This window comes from Ochotona princeps, chromosome 16, assembly GCF_030435755.1.
Source record: "Ochotona princeps isolate mOchPri1 chromosome 16, mOchPri1.hap1, whole genome shotgun sequence".
Lineage (NCBI taxonomy): Eukaryota > Metazoa > Chordata > Mammalia > Lagomorpha > Ochotonidae > Ochotona > Ochotona princeps.
This window is the reverse complement of record NC_080847.1, coordinates 30,630,266-30,651,662: the sequence shown is the minus strand read 5'-3', so window position 1 is coordinate 30,651,662 and position 21,397 is coordinate 30,630,266. Positions and strand designations below refer to the sequence as shown.

Sequence of the window (21,397 nt, the reverse complement as noted above, 5' to 3'; positions counted from 1 at the left end):
GTTTGAAGTATTCTGCATACATCTCAACTTCTTAATGTGAAAACTAAAAAACTATTTTAGGAGCCTGAAGTATGGAAATGTCAGTTAGTAGTGATAACAACAAATCTGTGAAAATAGCAACTTCCTTCTCACACTTCTCCAAAATAGTTCACTTAGTGATTGTTATGGACTGCATGTCTACATCCCTCAAAATTCACGTTGAAGCCTTCATCTCTATTGTGATTATATCTGGACATTGGACACTTGAAAGATTTAGTTAGATGAAATCATGAAGGCGGGATTCTCATGATGGGATTAGTGATTTTTAAAAAAGGGGGCTTTATTCATTTTTATTGAAAGGAAGATAAACAGAGAGGAGGAGAAAGAGAGGAAGATCTTCCATCTGATGATTCACTCCCCAAGAGGCCACAATGGCTGGAACTGAGCCAATCTGAAGCGGCTCTCCTACTTGGGTACAGGAATCAGGCCATCCTCCACTGCTTTCCCAGGCAACAATCAGAGAGCTGGATTGAAGTGGAGCAGCTGGGACACGAACCAGCACCCACATGGGATGCAAGTGCCACAGGGTGGAGGATTATTCTACTGATATTTTTATTGTTTGTGTTTTCCACATAGATGGAGTAAGAAAAAAGGGAGTAACTACATATGGGTATAATTTCCTACACTTGATCTTAGCCAAAAGGCCGAGAAGTGATGGGTATAATTTCCTAAAAAAAATTCCTTATTTATTTGACAGGCAGGAAGGCAGGCAGAAAGGCAGAAGTGCTCTATCTTGCTTCACTCTCCAGATGCCTGTAACACCAGCAGTGGGCTAGGCTCAAGCCAGGAGTGGGAACTCGGTCTAGTTCACCATGTGGGTGGAAGTGGCCGAAATAGATGAGCCATCGCCTGCTTCCTTTTTGAATGCACAGGAGGTGGAAGCTGGACACTTGAACTGAAGCTCCAACTTCCTGGTTTTGGACTGGCCCAGCTCTGGGCATCTGGGCCATTTGGGGAGTGAAACACTGGATGCAATATCTCTATCTCTTCCTTCCCGTCTCTGTAACCCTACCTTTCAGATAAATAAATAAATCTTTAGAAAAAAATAGCTAAACTGAACTGATGTGAATAATCTAGGTCTGACATTTATACTTTTAGTAGTCTAAGCAGTTCTTGCTCAATGAAATGAGTTCCTAAAAACAAAAGCAATGTTTTATCTTTGAACTTTTTGTTGATCCAGAATGTATTTTCAAAAAATGTTAACTATCAACAAGGTTTCAAGACAAGGAGTTATTTCTATAGGTGCTGTGTATTATATCCCATCATCTAACAAATGCTTCTTCTATGTCAAAATTTTAGTACACATTTCTCACAAGCTTTAAAATTTCTGTTTAATTTACCTGACAGGCCAAAGTACAGAAGAGGCAACACACACACACACACACACACACTCACATAAGACCTTTCATCTGCTGGTTCAGTCTGCACATGCCCACAAAGGTAGGACTGGGGATGCGCCAAGAGCTCCCTACAGGTGTTCCAAGTAAATGCAGGGATCCAAGCCCAGGGCCATCTTCCACTTCCCACATGGGAAACAATCATGGCATTCCTAAACCTTGGCTTTGGCTTAGACGCTGTGGGCATTGTAGAGTGAATCAGTAAATGGATGCTGACTCTTTGTATTGCTTTTTCTTTTTTTAAGATTGCTTTAACTGGAAAAGCAGATCAGGTTTATGAACAGAAGGAGAGACCGAGAAGTATTTCCATCTGCTGGATCACTCCCCAGATGGCCTCAATGGCTGCAACTGAACCAATATGATGCCAGGTTTCCTATGTGGGTGCAGGCTCCCAAGGCTGTGGGCTGTGCTCTACTGCTTTGCCAGCTCATAAGCAGCGAGTTGGATGGGAAGTGGAGCAGTTGGGACATGAAGTCATGTCCATGTGGGATCCCAGTAATTGCAAGGTGAGGATTTAGCCATTGAGCCATTGCACTGGGCCCTTTCTGTATTTCAAATAAAATGAAAAGCAGAAATGTCTGATTTTTTTTGATTCAGAGAAGTTAAATTAAATTAAATAATATTAATTTCTCCATTTTTTTCCTCATAGAAGGAAAAAAGACTATTCCTGGCTCCCATGTCTGATTCCACGATGTGATATATTGATGTAATGCAGTCTGTTGTATCACACAGATCTTTCTACCCGCATGCCTATCTGCTGATATAAACTTGGATCTGGAATATCCATTTTCTTCACAGACTATCTTTTTCAGTAGCCTGTCTAAATCTTGATGGTTTCTGTGTCGATGCCAAATACATGATTATCCAATTTGTTTCTAGGTCTGGGTTCCTACAGTGGAGTCCACCTACATTCTAAATCATTGGCTCTGACTGGTAATACAAAAGTGGAAGAACATAGAAACATATTATTATATTTGGAATAATCAATACTAGGTTTAATTATGTGATATAAATTTAGATCCTAAAATACTAGAAAAATAATTTTTTTCTAAGAGGGCTTTATTTTCTCCAAGGTAGTTTTTCGTTTATCTTGCCCATATTTTAAATAAATATTCATTGTCATCTTTCCTTACCTTCGTTAATATTAGAACCATTATCAAATCTAGTTCAATATGAAATTTTCTACAGTTTCTTTGGAGAACTCCCTAATTGAACTGCCAGACTCAGAATCCCAACTATGAAAAGCCAGAGGACAGAACAGATCGATCAACTACCCCAGCCATATGTTGGCAGTGAAACACTGGGCAAACCGAGACTCTAAGATGGACTATGTCAATCAGTGGATTCTTCAGCGACCTCATCATGTTTGGAATGGTGAGATTGGCAGCAATTCATAACTGGTGAACTATCAAAAACCACTTGAGCAAGAACCTTGGAGCATGTCCCACATCAGGGACCTGGGATGGGTGGGAGACTGGGTGGGGCTTCTCCCTTAATATCCCTCTTTACCCCAAATACAGGAAAAAATGTGGAAGTAATACTCTTTGCTGTGGCCCTTGATCCTTTATGCCCTAATTAACTATGAAAAGATTGTCAAAAATAAAGAAAAAAAATGGAGTTAAAAAAAAGGACGGACACTTAGCCAAAATAAAGACAAATTTATTGTACTTTGGCAGTTAAGGGTAAGGAATAATAAATAGATACTTGAAGCAAGGTAAAGAAAAAAATTACTGATATAAGGAGCATGGGAAGAGGAGCAGATTTCCGTAGGGTAACGAGACTTTCATTGAGGAAGTCTCTGGAAGGTACAGAGTTAGCAGTTTTGGTGAAAAGAATTACCAAGTGACTGATAAAGTCCAAAAAAACTTTTAAAGAAAATAAAATAATCAAAACATTACTTGGATATTTAAAAACAAAAAAAAATCAAGAAATATGAATAAAATATCCCTAATTCTCAGAATAAAATATTCTGATTCTCAGCTATTTATGTGGTAGCTTTCACTAAAATATTGAAATCTTCATTAATTTACAAAGTTTTAAAAAGATTTATCTGACTAAAATGGCAAGATAATTAGAGTTCTAGTCTTACATAAGACAATTGGAACTCAAGCATTTGATTGGAATTTACTGTCCTTACTTCTCCAGAGATATACAGAGACACAGGAAAAAGATTACATTTACAAATAACAGTAGTTTTATTCATTGACTGATTCGTTGTTTATAGTCCCTTATGATTTACCTAGATGAATTCCTTTGATTTTAACAAGTCTTTAGGATGTGATAAGTTAAGCAGAGTAATGGTCTTCCTAAGACCACATTCATCATCTGACATGGTGATTTTCAGAATCACTTGAATATATGCTCTTTATTGTAAAGAATGATTTGATGACAAGTGTGATTAAGCATTTCAAGATGATGAGATTATACTGGATTATCCAGGTGGGCCTAATTCCAAAGGTTACCATGCATATCATAATGAAGGTTTCTTTGGTTGAACATAAATAAAATATACATAAATGTGTATGTGAGAAATATCAGAAAATCTATCGTGGAATGCCACTCAGACTCATAGCTGACTTCTCACAGGAAATCTTATAGGTAAGAAAAGACTGGAGAGACATAATCCAGATCCTAAAAGGAAAAAACCCTGTTAACTCCAAAATAATATTCCAGCAAAGCTTTTATTTGTAATTGAAAATGAAATAGAAATAAAATAATTACAAAGCAAACAGAAATTGAAAGACTTCAACTCTACTAGACCAGTCCTATAAATACTGCTTAAAAATATACTACAAAAAGAAAAAAAGAATTACACCTACCATAACTAGAGAACAAAAAAGTGGAGAACATGTAAAATCAGAAAAGAAATCTAAACTTAACATTGAGAAATCCAATGCTAAAATTACAGGACTAAATGGATACCTGTCAATATTAACCCTAAATGCATATTTACATCATTCAAAAGACATAAATTAGCTGACTGGCTCACAAAACGGGACCTATCCATCCGTTAGCTACAAGAAAGACAACTTACCAAGAAAGGAAATATAGAAAATTAAAGTGAAAAGAAGGAAAAGGATTTTCCAGGCCAATGGAAAGAAAAAAATTAGCTGGTGTAGTTACTCTAAGACAATGTAGACTGCCATGAAAAGCATTAAAGAAGACTAAGAAGGACACTATATAATGATCAAAGGATCCATTCAACAAAAGCAAATAATGGTGATCAGTGTATACAGCAAATGCTAGGGTTCCTGGCTATGTGAAGCAATTGCTAACAGATTTAAAGGAAGATACAGACTCCAAACAAGAAGAATGGAGGAATAACTTCAATGGACAGATGGATGAGACAGAAACTTAGCAAAGAAACAACACAGCTCAATTATACAACAGAACAAACAGACTTAATAGCTACAGAACTCTTCATCCTACAGACACAGAACACATTTTTTTTACCAGAAATGGAACATTCTCTAGGATAGACCATATTATAGGTCATTAAGCCTCAGAAAGCATGATAGAATCAAAATTATGTACTTTCTCAGAACATCAGGGAATGCAATGAGAGGCCAGCCAGTGAAAAACATGCCAGAAAATATGCAAACACTTGGAAACTGAACAATATGGTGGTGAATGAATAATAGGTTAAGAAGAAAGAAAAAGGAAACTGGAAAAATTCCATGAAACAAAGGAAGAGGTCAGCACAACATTTCAAAATTTATGGGCTGCAGCAAATGCAGTTCTGAGAGGGAAGTTCATTGCAATTAGTGCCTATATCAAGAAACTAGAAAGAAGTTAACTATACATTTATTTGTTAGTAAAGATTTATTGATTTTTATTGGAATAGCAGATTACACAAAGGACATACAAAAAGAAAGATCTTCAACCCGCTGGTTCAGTCTCCAAGTGGTCACAATGGCTAGAGCTGATCTGATCCAAAGCCAAGAGCCAGGAGTTTCTTTTGGGTCTCCCATGTGAGTGAATGGTCCCAAGACTTTGGACCGTGCTTTACTCGTTTCCCGGTCCACAAGCAAGGAGATGGATGGGATGTGGAGCAGCTGAGACACAAACTGGTTCCCATATGAAATCCCTGTGCATGCAAGGCAAGGACTTTAGTTACTAGCTACTGTGCTGGACCCGGTAACAATACATTTAAAGGATCTAGAAAAACAGCAAATTGATGGCAAAAATAGCAGGAAAAAACCACCAAAATCAGATAAGAAAGAAACAAACTTGACAACAAAATTGATAGACAAGATCAATAGGGGCTGGTACAAGGGCTCAGCTGTCTTACCCGCTCCGCTGGCTGTATGCACTGGCATCCAGTATGGGTTCTGGCTCATATCCGGATGTTCCACTTCTCATCCAGCTCCCTGTTTGTAGCCTGAGAAAACAGTGCAGGATGGCCCAAATCCCTGGGACCATGCACCCTTGTGGGAGACATAAACTGGGCTCCTGGCTTGGGCTTGGTTCAGCTGTTGTTTGTGGTCATTTGGAAGTGAACCAGCCAATGGAAGATTTTTCGGTCTCTCCTCTCTGTGACTGTGTGTGTCCAATGAAAATGAAAAATCTTTTATTTTTCCTCTAGTTTTCTCTTTTAAAATGTATTTTTATTTTGAATTTTTGAATTATGTTGTACAGTTTTGTATAGACTGGTATTTCCCACCAAACTCCTACCCCCAACAGAATTTTCCCCATTTTTCTACAATGGTATAGTCCTTCATAAGGAATCATAATTCCATCAGTCTCTTATTTAAGTGTACTCTGACACTGCTGTTACAAACAATGTCAGACAGTCTAGCATCCCTTTGTCTACACATTACTAACAGTTTCACTGAGAATCCATCTTTCATATGGAAACAGGGATGCATGTTACATTATACCCCCACATCTGGATATGGTAGACCCCAGTACTCCATCACTATACATTTCCATAAATGAGAAGCCGTGAAACAAGGTCAACAACTGGTATGAGTGAGAACAGCAGGCACCACACCCACCACCACCACCAAAAAGATGTGAAGGAGCTCTACAATAAAAACTATGAAATATTAAAGAAAAAAAGAAAAAAAGAAGTCATTAAAAGATGGAAAAATCTGCCATGCTTGTGGATGAATAGAATCAACATCAACATAATCAAAATGTCCATATTACCAAAAATAACCTACATATTGAATTCCAATAAAAATCCCAACAACATTCTTCTTAAGATCTAGAAAAGATGGCTCAAAAATTCATATGGAAACACAAGAGACCATGAATAGCCAAAGCTGTCTTAAATGATCAACACTTGCTGGAGGAATTTCAATACCAGATTTCAAGACATACTACAGTGTATTGGTAATCAAGAGCCTGATACTGGGTACAAAAACAGGGAAGATCAATGGAACAGAGTATAAACCTGAGAAATGAGCCCACACATCTATAGCTAACTAATTTTCAACAACAGAATTAAAAACAGCCAAGGACAAAGGATAGTCTCCTCAACAAATACTGTTGGGATTATTGGTTATCCACTTGCAGAAGTAACAAGACTCCTAACATTTCACCTCATACAAAAATCAGCTCTAAATATATTAAGGACCTAAATCTGCACCCAGAAACCATAAATATACTAAACAAACACAGGAGCATCCCATAAGGAATAAGTGTAGAAAAAAAATTCTTGGAAAAAACACCAAAGCACAGGCAGTTAAAGCCAAAATAAACTAATGGCACTACATCCAACAAAGAAGCTCCTGTACAGCAAGGAAACGGTCAATAAAATGAGAAGACAACCCACAGAATGGATTGCACTTTACACAACAGATAGAACATAAATATCCAAGATCTATAAAGCTGCAGGAACTCAACAAGAGCAAAACAAACAATCCTGTTAAGAAGTGGGCAAAGGATATGAGCAGAAATTTCTCAAAAGAAATTCAAAACGCTAATTGCCACAGGAAAACTGCTCAGTTTCCTAGCTACTAGAGAAGTGCAAATAAAAACTACAATGAAGTTCCATCTAATTCCAATGAGAATGGCCTAATACAGAAATCAGGAAAATACCACAATAGTTGGGAAGGATATGGGGAAAAAGGTACCATGATCCATTGTTGGTTGGAATAGAAACAAGTACAACCACTGTGGAAGTTAGTATGAAGAGTGCTCAGAAAACTGAACTACCTATTTAAGTATCAGAAAATTTGTACTTGTGACTTGTACAAGGGACTATTGCGATAATGTGGTGGAAAATTGTAGGAAAGCAGGATGGGTGAGAGGGGGAATGAGTCCCTAGATCTACAAAACGTATTGTGGGAAAACAATAAAAAAAGAAACAGACAAGCAGGGTAAGCATCATGATGTAACAGTTAAGCTGCTGCCTATGGTGGTCACATCCTATATGGGTGCTGGTTTGTCTTGGTTGCTCCACTTTCGATACAGCTCCCTAGTAATGTGCCTGGAAAAGCAGCAGATAATGGCCCAAGTACTTGGGCTCCTGTATGTGCATTGGAGACCAGGAAGAAGCTCCTGGCTCTTGGTTTCAGAAGCTCCTAGCCACAGTCATTGTGGCCATTTAGGGACTTAACTAGCAGATGGAAGACTCTCTCTCTTCTCCTTCCCCTTTTCTTCCTCTCTTCCTCTGGGTGTGTCTTCCTTTGTAATTGCCTTTGAAATATATAACTTTTTTTTTTAAAAAAAGAATAATAGAAGATTTAAAAACTCAGATGCAATGAGAAAAGACAAATGAAGGTTGGACAAATATTCATCAACCGCGGAACAATTACCAAACTTATACTATATATCTAGTTAGGAATGTAAGAGGGGAAAAGAGAGAAAGGAACACAAGGAATATCTGAGGCAATAACAGTTGGGAATTTTCTAAAATCTATGAATACCACATCAGAATTAGGAAGCTCAGAAAAGAACCAGGATAAATATTCATACTTTATACCCAGCCATATTATATTCCAAGTGCAGAAAATCAAAGCCAAAGAAAAAAAGTCTTGAAACAAACCAAACGAAAAAAAAAAAAAAAACAATAAAGATGACTAAGTGATCCATATATGTCCATGTCACAATTATGAATGCTCATGTGAGATTGGGGCCTCAATTTATACTAGTAATAGTATCAACACGCAGGGCTACAGGTTTTTTCTTCACTAATTCCCAGTGGCCTAGGTATAAGAGTGAATAAGAGAAAGACTGGATAAACCCAGTGTTGGAATTCCTCCAGGAACTGTTGCAGTACTTCACAGGCTTAAAGGTAGTTGTAAAAGAATGCAGATATGTAGTAGCTTGATACAGAGAGCAGTAAAGAGTAGGGTGGCTAATCAAAGCCTAGCAAAAGATTCACAGGGCTGAAAGTTGGCTGTGGGGCCCAGCGGCGGTGTGGCCTAGCAGCTAAAGTCCTCGCCTTGAACACCCCGGGATCCCATATGGGCGCCGGTTCTAATCCCGGCAGCTCCACTTCCCATCCAGCTCCCTGCTTGTGGCCTGGGAAAGCAGTTGAGGACGGCCCAATGCTTTGGGACCCTGCACCCGCGTGGGAGACCCGGAAGAGGTTCCTGGTTCCCAGCACTGGATCGGCGCAGCACCGGCCGTTGCGGCTCACTTGGGGAGTGAATCATTGGACGGAAGATCTTCCTCTCTGTCTCTCCTCCTCTCTGTACATCTGGCTTTGTAAAAAAAAATAAATAAATCTTTAACTAAAAAAAAAAAAAGAAAAGAAAGTTGGCTGTGGTCAGAGTTGGATAAACAATATTGAGATTACAGCAGTCCGTATCACCCACTGGCAAATCCGATCACCAGATCAGAGTGTGGGATGAGCCGGGTTTGGTCGCGACAAAACCAGTACACATTATGGAATGCCAGGGCGTGGTTGCCTGTACTGGATATGAATGCAGCACCCAACCAGCACACATGAGATCCAGGAAGGAAGGGAGGGGCAGAACTGGCGGGGGGAATAAGGGGCTGGTTCCCTCGCCGGACAGCTACTCCCAGTGGAGAGCGTGGGCTGGGATAGAGACAGACTAGACTATGCAAGGCTACAACACCTGTGCGCTGCATGTGGACTAGATCAGGAAAAAGCCAGGCTGGGCTGATTATTCCTGCTGGTGCAAGCATAAATTAGAGTGGGTGAGGGATGTTTGGGCATAGCCGCAGAAGCTGGCACTGGGGACTAATTCTGTCAAGTCAAATCACAGAACCACCTAAAGAGTGCATAAACCGGGACAGAGAGACCTGTGAGGGAAAAAGTGGGTTCCCCCTTCTTGGGTCACTATTCCCGTGGGAGGGCATGAAGACTGGGATGGGGGCTGGGATGGCTAGATAGAGAGGCACTCAACAACACCCGTGAGGGCTGGATGGTTGAGTTGGTTAGATAGAACTAAGCTTTAATACCCATTGACACGTACAAGAGCCAAATGGGATGGGGGACAGACTGGTCTTCTGCTACACATACTGGCAAACCAGGGTAGGGGGCGGGCCTGGTGGGGGTTATTGTGGGTCGCCCCGACTAGGCTGCAGCTCCCACTGGTTTGTGTGAGGGCCGAGTACGTGCTGGGCAGAACCAGACTGGACTGCAACACCCATTGGTTCCAGTGCAACTCGGGACTGAAAACAGAACCAACCCAGCAATTGCAACCACCAGCTGATCGTGGTGATGGACTGTGCCGGGCCCTGTGCTTGCTAGAGCATACAAGAAACTAGTCTGGGAATACCTCAAAGTTTCTTTGGAGATCTCCCTAATCGAACTGCTGGACTCAGAACTCTAATCAAGAAAAGACAGAAGACAGAGCAGATCAATCATTCATCTCAGCTATATGTTGGCAGCGATATATGGGGCAAACGGAGACTTTATGATGGACCATATCAATCAGTGGACGACCTCATCGAGTGAAACTGGCAGCGATTCATAACCGGAGAACTATTAACACCACTCGAGCACATATCTCAGAGCATGCCCCACATCCGGGACTCGGGGTGGGCGGGAAACCGGGTGGGGCTTCCCCCTCAATATCCCCCTTTACCTCAGATACAAGATGGAAACAATGTGGACATAATAGTATTACCCACTTCCCTATCCCCCTGAACCTTTTTTTTTTCTTTTCTTTTTCTTTCTTTAACTGTAATTAACTATGTAAAGATTGTCAACAACACAATAAAATAGATTATAAAAAAAAAAAAAAAAGAAGTGGGACACTGTTACATCAGCTTCACATCACAATTGTGAGACCGAGGAGATAAATTTTTTTTTTTTTTAATTTCTACCCTTGATCTTTAACAGTCCCAGTCCCAGATATGAATGCTTCAGCTGATGCTACACTCAGGTCATTCAGCTGCCCATTTTAATCAGGAGGCTTCCCTGGCTCTAATTTTATGTCTCTAACCATTCACCCAGGCTTCTTCCCTAGAGGATAAAGTCATGAATTCCAAGTGACATTCTGTCTAGGTGGAGTTTTTGTGAAGAGATCCAGCCTGAGCTCAGCTTTGCCTTCCTCTCTCCAACTCTGTTTTCCTCTCCCCAGTCTCTGCCACATCATGGTATAAGATTGTGTTTGTGCGTGAAGATCCAAGGCATTCCTCCCTCCTCTCTACAGCTCACTGGGGACCTCGGAGCATTTCAGCATCCTCTAAATCTGAAGATGCTTAAAGGATTGAAGAATCAGGGTTGAAATTGATGCAAATTAAAAGAAAAACTGGAATGGTTACAAAGGTCAATACATATAGATGAAAAGTCTTTGGCCACTGTGCTCTGATTTGAACAGGAATTCCTGTAGATATTTATATCTGAAAGTCAAAGTTAGTGCAACTAAGAGGGTGGAACCCAAATGTAAGCACAGCACAGTGGGAGGCTCTTTGGCCACACACTAGAGGGTGTGGTCTACGGAAGTAGTTCTCACAAGTGGATTGGTTACAAAAATCAAGGTGGACCTGATCACTGCCTACTTCCTGGCCACTTGGTGACCCTTCCCCTGCACACCTCATGTTGCTGCCATCCCTGACTTCACCATGTGGCCAAACCAAAGGTGGGGGGCACTTGATTTTGGATTGTGAGCCTTCAAATCCAAATAAACCCCCTTTCTTCATAGGTAGCTTTTGCAGCTATTTTGTTACAGTGAAAAATCGCTGATGAGTAATTTCTGAATGGCTTCTTTAGATTTAAGAATATTTTTCAAAGATTTTCCAAGACAGGTAGCACCATTTAGAGCTGATTTGGCATCCTGACACCAAGAGCTGCTCCTGTGAGACATCCCTAGGAATGGCAAGACACCAGACCAAACAACTGGCAAATATTTATTCTGGTATATTCTAAGATCCACATGAAAAATCTTGGACTCAGTTGGAGGCAAAAATTCAGCACCATAATAGTCAAACAGACATATATCTGTGAATTCTTTGTGCTCACTGCCTCCTTAACAACTGCCATTACCAGAAATTCTTGTATCAGTCAAAACTAGAACTCACAGTCAACTCAGGGTGTTACTACTAGCTCAAAGGAAACCCATGGGATTAGGGTGGGGATATATTTCTCCTCGTTCTGAGCTGATGATCAGAAGAATAACAAGGCCCAGGATTCAGATGAACTTTGTGTTCTTCTCCCTTATTGGTTATCTTTTTTTGAGTTATTTCAAAGTGGGGTAGGTATGAACCCAATCCAATGTGTAGATCAGCAGACAAGAATACCAAAGATTCCCCCTGCTTATCTGACTAAGTGGGGAAGTTATCTTTCAGATCCAGCCTGGGGTCGAGGAGATAAATTTGAATAAGAATGACTTAGTCTTATGTTTCAAAACGCAGATGGAGGAACATGGATGGGATTAGTACCTGAACAGTCTTTTCTGTAGCGCCCACACCAGTAGCAATGCCAGCCTCAGAACTACTCAGCTTCTAAGTTAACTCAGGTGATAAACAACTTTGTATGTTGTGTACATTTTCCCCTTACACTCATGTGGAGTCACACCCAGTGTATCACTTCCTACTACGATATAATGTCAAAGAAACATGAAGAAGGACCAAATTTTCACAAGTGGGCATAGTGTATAATGCTGTGTAATGGTGTATTTATTTCTCTTGTATTTGTGATAAAACTGTGATTTGAGATGTCAGTGAGCATGGAAGTGATACACGCACAAAGCAGTTCAATAGGATGATAATTTCAAAGAATGTCATAAGAGGATGGCTTTGAGGCAGATGCATCACCTTCAGAGAAACTCAAAAGTTCTACACTGCAAGAATAACCATCATAACAGCAGCTCTGCATGGTATAGATATGTTACTTCTCAATGATCTTGTCTTTGTGAGAATCAGCTTAATTTTGAATATTAAGCAGAAAGATAGTTTATAGGTTTTCGAATTTGCTGGGGTTTAGGTGTGGGTCACCAAGGGCCCAATGTGACTAAAGGCTTGGTCTGTAGGGTGGTGGCATTACAAGATGGGGGAATCTAGTGGAAGGACTTGGGACAATTGGGGTAGGCCATCTAGAGGCTCTGTGTGACACCAGTTCCTAAAATTTTTTCTTCCTGGCTTCCTGACTCAAGCTACAATTGCTTGCTCTCACACATCCTATACCATCCATCATTTGCCATGAGGTCCTAAACGAGAAGGGAGCCAATGCTGGTGCCTGTAACGGCTGGGGCTGGCCTGAGGACACAACCAGGAGCCAGAAATTTAATCCAGGTTTTCTATCTGGGTGTCACGAAGCTAATTAGCTCAGTCATCACTGCTGCACCCCAGGGTCCATGTTAGCAAAAGCTAGAGTCAGATGTATTGTGTACCTAGGCACTTTTGATATGTGACACAGATATGTAAATAAACCTCTAGGCCAAAGCCTTACCTTGTCAAGTATTTTGCAGTACTTAAAGTGAAACTAATACAGAAACATAGTATGCGTTATTTAGCTCTGCCTTATTGAAATAAGCTGAAATGAGTGAGTTTGGGGCCAGTGTTACAGTGCAGCTGGTTTGGCTACAGTATGCTTCACTGTCTTCCCCTATCAGAGTCCCACTTTGAGTCCCAGCTGCTCGGCCTTCCATCCAGCTTCCTTTCTGTTAATGTATCTGGGAAGGCAGTGAAAAACGGCCGAAGTACTTGGGTCTCAACTACTAACGCAGAGACCAGATGGTTTCTCCCTGCCTTTCTTTGTAACTGCCAAACAAGCAAACAAACAATAAATCTTTTCTAAGGTTCAGGGAGTTCAATTTCCAACTTTATTCTTTGTATGACTAGGTAATGAAAGAGCCACTGAATGTAGATATGGTAGGATCTGAATGTTTCATTTTAATTAATGCTTAAATACATCTCTGTAATGCTGTGCTAGAACATGCGTCTGAGGTGCATTTGGAGGTTGCTGTAGTCCCTGTAGGACTGACACAGGAATTCACGGAGCGGAACCGAGTGCTGGCTGCTAAGACTCATAGCTGGGTCCTACCTAGAACCTTTTCTCAAAGGGGCTGCCTTGTATAAACTATAACCCTTTCCTGAGAGCTGACTGCACACAGGTTCTGACAGACGCACACAGCTCTGTCTCTTTGCCTCAATTGTGGCCATTTGTGAATGGCGACTCATGTGAGAGCTGCTTGTGCAACCCAGACGAATTTCTGCCAATTCTGTTTCTGAATACAGGAGCAATCCTTGGGTCGGATCTGTTTTCACTCATGTTAAAAACTGAATTTTATACCTAAAATATTTAAACACAAAATATTGCTAGTGTAGTGGTTTAAGAAGATAGTGAGAATATGAGACTATAACATGGGATGAGAGTATATGAATATGAGAATATGAGACTGTAACTATAGCATTAGGTTGTAATTCCACTATTTAATAATTCTGTGATGGGATAATTTAACTTTCTGATTTACAGTTCTCCAGCAAGCAAGGTTACTGAAACAAAGACCTAAGTTGATCATTGCTGTTCACTTTGGCTTTCAAGTTAAGTTAATATTCCTTATCAAACTTCATATGAACTGGCTACTTCAAAAGCCATGTCTAATTAGTTTCACATTTTGCTGTTTCATTAGATAGCAAGTCAATATTAAGGCTATACCAAAAAAGTCACTGATTACTAATATATGAAACACCTGGTGCAATGTGATAGGTACACACATAGGACATAATTCTTGATGTCAAGAGATTACAAGTATTAAAAATGCCAAGACATTCAGAAAATGTCTCTAAGGATATCAGAAAAGTCTACATAAGAGAGGCCAGCTTTAAGGTGTGAGGTGTTTTTGGGAAAGTACTTTACCTACAGTAACCTGTAACTTGTAACAACTATATTGTATAAAGCTGTTATGTGGAAAATTTTTACAGAAAAATTTATAACCCAGAGTTAAGTTTACTTACTGTTATCTTACGAGGACAGTCATTGGAACAGAGACCACTAAGCACTGTGGAAAAACACAGAACAAGCTATTAGTACTGTTATAATGCAAACTGATATGTAAAGTGAACTTCAATTTTGCCCCTAAATTCATTAATATGCTCTACTGATCCATGATTATAAGCACAAATCATTTTAATTTCTTTAGATTGAAGCAAATTAAATTCCTCTTTATCTACTTTATGCCAATATTTTAGGAGTATTTATTAAGCTCTCAAGATGATGCTATTTTGTATACTCCATAAGTTAGTTCAATTATGATTGTATCATACCATACCCACTGTTGCCTCTATTTTCCAATTAGTTAAATTGCAAGGATGACTTGCAATCTGACAGAGGTCCCAAATACAAATCAATGGAATAATACAGTAACAAATAGAATTGCTAGCACTTATATTTCATTTTAAACTGTACTTCTTTTCACTTATCCAGTCAAACTTTGTTGGTTAATAATTTTGATAATCCTCAGTATGGAGAGCATTATAGAGAGCATAACTATAAAATAATGTTGAAATCCATGCACAACAGGAATTTTAAAAAATTTAATTAGTGAGAAAATTGCATGAATTTCAAACTTTTTGCTTCAGAATGAACTTATCCTTCTAATGTTTTACTTACTCATTTGAAAGGCAGGGAGACACAGAGGACGCAGAGACAGAATATGCCTATGTGCTGGCTTACTTGTTAGATGCCTGTAACAGCTCTGGGGCTTGGTAGGGGCCAAAGCTGGAGGCTGAGAATGCAATCCAGCTCTCCTGTGTAGGCGACAGTTGGGACTCAGCTACTTGCTTTACCAGCAAGATGGAAATCAGAACCTGGAGCTTGGGATTGAATTCTAGGTACTGCAATGTGGAACAGGCACATCTTAATTGCTAGGCTAAATGCCTGCTACCAAAACTTCTGAGCCCCTTTTCCTTGAATTTTTTCTTATATACCTTCATAGTTGTTCAAGGAAGGAACAAGATTGATTATTCAATAAATGATACTGGATAATTAGTTCCTTGAAGGAAAACAAACACAGAATTTTTCTCATAACACAAAACTTAGATTTGGCCAAGACACAATAATGAAAGAACTCATATTTCAATAACAAAATGAGCCAATTCAATTGAAAAAATGCACAAAAGCATATGAACAAACATTTCTCCAAAGATATACACATGGCCAATACGCTCATGCAAAGACAATGAATATCATAAGTCATCAAGTAAATGGAGGGAAAAACTACTGAAATTACCCATCTTCAGTTACAGCAAGATTATTTACATTAACCAAGAGGTTGACTGAACCAAAATGTTACTGCAGATGAAAGAACAAATAAAATATGGAAAATAATACAATGGACTACTATTCAGTCTTCAAAAGGTAAGAAATTCCATCACATTTTACACATGGATTGATCTTGAAGCCATTACAATAAAGGAAACTTAATCACAAAGAAAAAAATAATTTGCCTTCCATATCACATTTTGCACTTGGCATTCAACTAAATGGAAATCAAATGCACTGGAAAAACAAAACAAAACAAAAACAAAACATCCTGCATCTGCACAAAGCATGGGCAGACTTTGTATTGGTCATTATTTCCTAAACAATCTAGTGCAAATATTTATACAGTATTTATACTGTATTAGATATAAATCATCTAATGATGATGCAAGGCATATACAGAAGGATGTTTACATGTCATATGCAAACACTATGCCATTTTATGTCATAATGACAGGGTTTAGGTAGTTGAACACTTGGAGGTTCCTGAAGAATGCCACTATGTAAGAGGCACAGAAGCGCTGGGCTGCCAACCATGACCTTGCCCATTGGACCTTATTCACCTATATAGTAAAGAATATCCATTTATAATTTCTCATAATAAATGAGAAAAAAGTAAAGGGTTGCTCTGAATTCTCTGAAGGTATCATGGAACCCTGACATATAATCACTCAGAAACAAATACAGGATATGGCCTGGGACTTGTACTGTGGGACTGAGCCACAACCTTGTGGGACCTAAGCTCTTCTTCAGGTATAAAGAACTGATTGATTAGCTGGTGTATGTGTGTGTATGTATAAAACCCAAACATTTTTATGACTAGAGGTTAAAACTTGTTAGAAGTGACTATGAAATGACAAAAAGAATAAACAGCCGCTTCCAGCACCTAGAAAGTATAATGTTACAGACTCAATGTTTGCGGCCCTTACACATTTGTGTCTAAGCCCTAACCTCCAGCAAGGCTGTATTGGGAGGTAGAAAAGATTAATGGTTAAGAATCGTAAGGTACAGAATGAGTATTTTTTCATTATAAGAACAGACATAAGACAAAAGGCTGTTTTCTGTCTACATGCAAGGCCACACATTAAAGGTTATGTGAACAAACATTGGATGGCAGCCATTTACAAGCCAAAGCAAGGCCTCAGAATGAAATCTACCTTGCCAATTTTTTGATCTTAGACTCTTTAGCCTTCAAAACCACGTGAAATAAATTTCTTCTGCCACCAAGACTGTGGTATTTTTTTAAAGTAGCCTGAACAAATGAATACATGCACGTATTTACTTTTAATTTTACATAAATTAAATCATACAAAACACTTCTTTAATAATTCACTGCTTTTTGGGTTAACACAAACTTTTTTCATTTGAACCTTTTGATTCTTTACCTCACAGCCTACTTTATTCTGTTAAAAACACTATTGGAAGTTCACCCTTACAGACCTGGTGTAATTACATCCAGCTCTTTGCATAGCTGTCAGTTTCCTTGGGCCAAACTGATAGAAACAGAAATTCTGGGTCCAATCTTAAAGTTTTTAGTTTACAAAGTGAAATCAATCCCCAGAAAAGTGACGAAATACTGTTTCAGCAGATATTCACTGATCTCCTGGTAAGTACCAAGCTTTGAACAGGAATTTGTTCCACCTTGTATCAAGTCTGTGAAATTAAGTGTAATTGTCTCTATCCTGTCTCTCTGTTTTTTTTCTCCCTCAAGATGAAAGTGAAATTTGGGCACATATATTAGTCAAGGTCACAGTGAATGGAACTTGTTTGCAAGATCATGTGACCACTGCCTTTAATAAGACACTAATTCATTTAAAGAACACATTACTCTATTATTATGCAAGATGGGAAATCGATGAACCATTGGATTACTTTCTGTGTAAGATAAAATGTCTTGTTTAGCATAGTTTAATCCTTACTCTAAATTATACAGTCTCATTATATGTATACATATATAAAGTCTATTAAAATTTTGTTTCTGTGTCTAGTTTTGTCTTTTGGAATGCTTTCTGTCAAATTGAAGTTTCATGTTATCAGAAGGGGATCAAGATTCAAAATATTATGTTAACTTTTCCACATCTTAGAACTTTCTTCTATTGATTAAGTACAAAAAGTCCTACACGTCATTTATATATGATATAAGAAGAGATACCTACATTATTAGTAGAATGTGCCTTAGCTTTTGTAAAATAGATTCAAAAATAAACGATAGTAATTCTTGAGCTTAATTACCATGCTGATTGATAATAGCTCAGCTAGAAATTCAGAACTCCCAAATTACTATTATAAAGGCTAACTAGTTCTCAGTCTGAAATAATTATTTCCTCTACAGACCTTGAGTTTCTACCAGTGACTTCTACATGGCACCTGCTGTAACAGGAAGGCAGACTTAGTGTAAATGGCTTCTGGGTTCTCCTGGTAATGTATGTTCTACACGGAAAGAAATTATGTCACTAGCAGTTTTCAGTATCATACTGCTTTTATTATTATACTGTTCTAGAACTTAAGAGAAAAATGTTTAGCTTTGGCGTTATCATTAAAACTCTCTGTGACCCCCAGGTCAGTCTTCCTATTAAAGAAAAAGAGAGAGAGAACATAGCCATTCACATACATATGGCTTAATCTCATCTTCTCAGAATTCATGAGATAATGAAATTTAAAAATTTCTGAAAAATGGGAAAAGCATGAGATTTCTTGAAATTTACAGAATATATAAAGAACATTTATTCTCATTTTTTTAGGCCATTAATGTGACAAAATCATCAGAAAATTATTCCAATCATAATTTATTAAAATCATATACAAGTCGTTAAAAAACGAAAAGAACTAAATTATACACTTTTGAGAAACACAAAGTACTATAGTCACAGATTATATAATGACATTTTGGCCAACAACAGATCATGTAGATAAGGGTGGTTTCATAAGATGATATCACCTCATGACATCATAGCAATCCTGTTTTATGGGAATGTATTCTATGACCTGTGTATACAACCAGATCACCTACATGACACATTTCTTAGGATGCACCCTACCAGGTGAGACATGTCTTATCAGTTTTGATTTGTATAGTGTTTGCATTGTCTCTGTCCTCTAGTTTCTTCTTGGACCACATTATTCATTTTAGCTCTGCAGGACGTGAGTGTTGATTAGAGTAAATCTCAGAGGACTACCTGACACTGACCCTGGCTAGAAACCATAACTACTCAGGCATCCTATTCATCCAGTACAAGAAATTTCTGTCAAGTTGGCCTTTACTAACACAAGGCGAAGTCATGGGCAAGTTATTTCACTCCTTCTCCTCGCCCCTTTATTCTTTCAGGAAGATCTTTAAAGTAATGCAGTTGGATGAAATGATCTGTTCATAAAACTCTCGAATTTTATTATTCCAAAACAGGGTTTGTTTTGCTTAACGTTATATTCTAGCACAGAGAGCAGTATTTAGGAATTAAAGGGTCTTTGCATAAGGCTGCTTTTGTTTGGTATAACCACCTAGAAAGGGGGAAGGTCTGAATACACAGGGTCTGAATGAATGGGGCTGGATCCAGGATGATAGATCCTCTGTAAGATAAGATATGCGAAGCTGAACCAGGGGAGTAAGTGGTTATTCTGTAAGGTAAGTGCTCTTTCTCCTTACACAATACATAACATGTAGGTTGAATATCCCTCATGCAAAATGCTTGAAATCACAAGTGCTTCTGGATACTAGATTCTGTGGTTATTTGCATATACATAGTGAGTTAGCTTGAGGATGGGCTCCAAGTCTAAACATCGAATTCACTCATGTTTCACGTGTACCTTATACACACATCCTGAAGGTAATTTTATACATTTTTAGAGCAAATGTATACATTTTGGCTGTAATCCAGCATATGATGACACGTATAGTTGTGGTAACACATCAGCCCTCCCCAGTTTTTGAATTTTAGTTTAAGTATGCTCAAGTTGTATTATTAGAATAAAAGGTAACTGTAGGCATTTAACCTAGGAGGTAAAATAATGGTTAGGATCCTAGTTCCTTATCAGAGTACCTAGTTTCCATTCCTGGCTCTTGCTCTAATTACAGCTTCCTGCTGATGCAGACCTGGGAAGACCGTGGTGAGAGCTCAAGTAATTAGAGCCTTCCACTCACGTGGAAGACATGATTGTGTTCTATTTAGTTGTGGATACTTAGGCAGAGCCAGAAGATGACAGCTTGCTATGTTTTACAAACTAAAAATCAAAAATATGAGAAAACCTATTAAGGATATTATCATATGAAACAACATACTGACTAATTGGCAGAAGTTGAGACATTATCTTCTGCCTTCCAGGGTAAAAATGAATGGGAAAATGGAATCAGAACCAGGGCTGGACTTGAACCTGGGTGCTTTAATAGCTAAACTGCTGAGTGATCTCCTGCCTCTCAGTAGGTAATTTGCTGGTACTTCTCAGTAGTGCCCAAAGTGACTCCAGAGCATCACACACAAAACCCCAAACGAATGAGTTTAATGGGTGAAACAAAACAAAAGTGAGAAAATCTGCTAACCTCTTTCTTCCTTTAACTGCCTTTTTCTCCTTTCTCCTGGGGGCACAATGAACACATGACGCACTACAGGCAGGGAGCTGGGTCAGAACTGGAGCAGCAGGGACTTGAACTTGTCCTTATGGGATGCTGGTATCACACGTGGCAGCTTTACTGGCCATACCATAGCACTGCCCTGTCATTTACTTATATGACTAAGCATCTGCTACAGCAAAGAACTTACAAAGTCAAGCATCAAAGCTGATGATGTCGGATGTCATCGTATTAATTAGTAAATCTGCAGTAAGGATAGAAAGTTCAGTTGCACTGTTTTCTAAGAGCACAGAATGGAATTTTCTGCATAAGAATATAAGAGTGGTTTTAGAGCTTGAATTAAAGAACTTGCTGAATGCAGAGATAACATGATTTGTCCGAATACATACAAATTAATGCCTCTTTCACTTGTTATCTCTGTTTCTTAATGTCCAACATCTGAAAGCATTCATCTTCATCCAGACATACTTATTAACATATTGCATTCAGATGAAGTAAATAATTAAATAAAATGTGTTTTCTTTTAAAACACTTCACACTTGAAATAAGTAGTTCTTTAAAAAAAAACTTATTTTTTATTTTGCTTGAAGGTCAGACTTAGACAGAGAATGAATGAATGTGAATCTTAAATTTGCTGGTTTATTTCCCAAATAGCCACAAGAGCCAGGGTTGTGCATGGCTGAAGCCATGAGTAAGGATCTTCAGCCAGCTCTCCCACATGGGTGCAAGGGGTTCAACTAATCAGGCCACCCTCTGCTGCTTTCCCAGGTG

At 38.8% G+C, this 21,397-nt stretch overlaps 1 protein-coding gene across 1 annotated transcript in view; it reads right to left on the bottom strand.

Moving 5' to 3' along the window:
• ITFG1 (integrin alpha FG-GAP repeat containing 1) overlaps window positions 1-21,397 on the bottom strand; it is a 211,079-nt gene that overhangs the window by 54,561 nt on the left and 135,121 nt on the right. Inside the window, exon 13 of the mRNA XM_004583824.4 lies at window positions 14,760-14,803. Within this exon, the coding sequence (XP_004583881.2) occupies window positions 14,760-14,803 (44 nt within the window). The remainder of the gene's footprint in view (window positions 1-14,759; window positions 14,804-21,397) is intronic.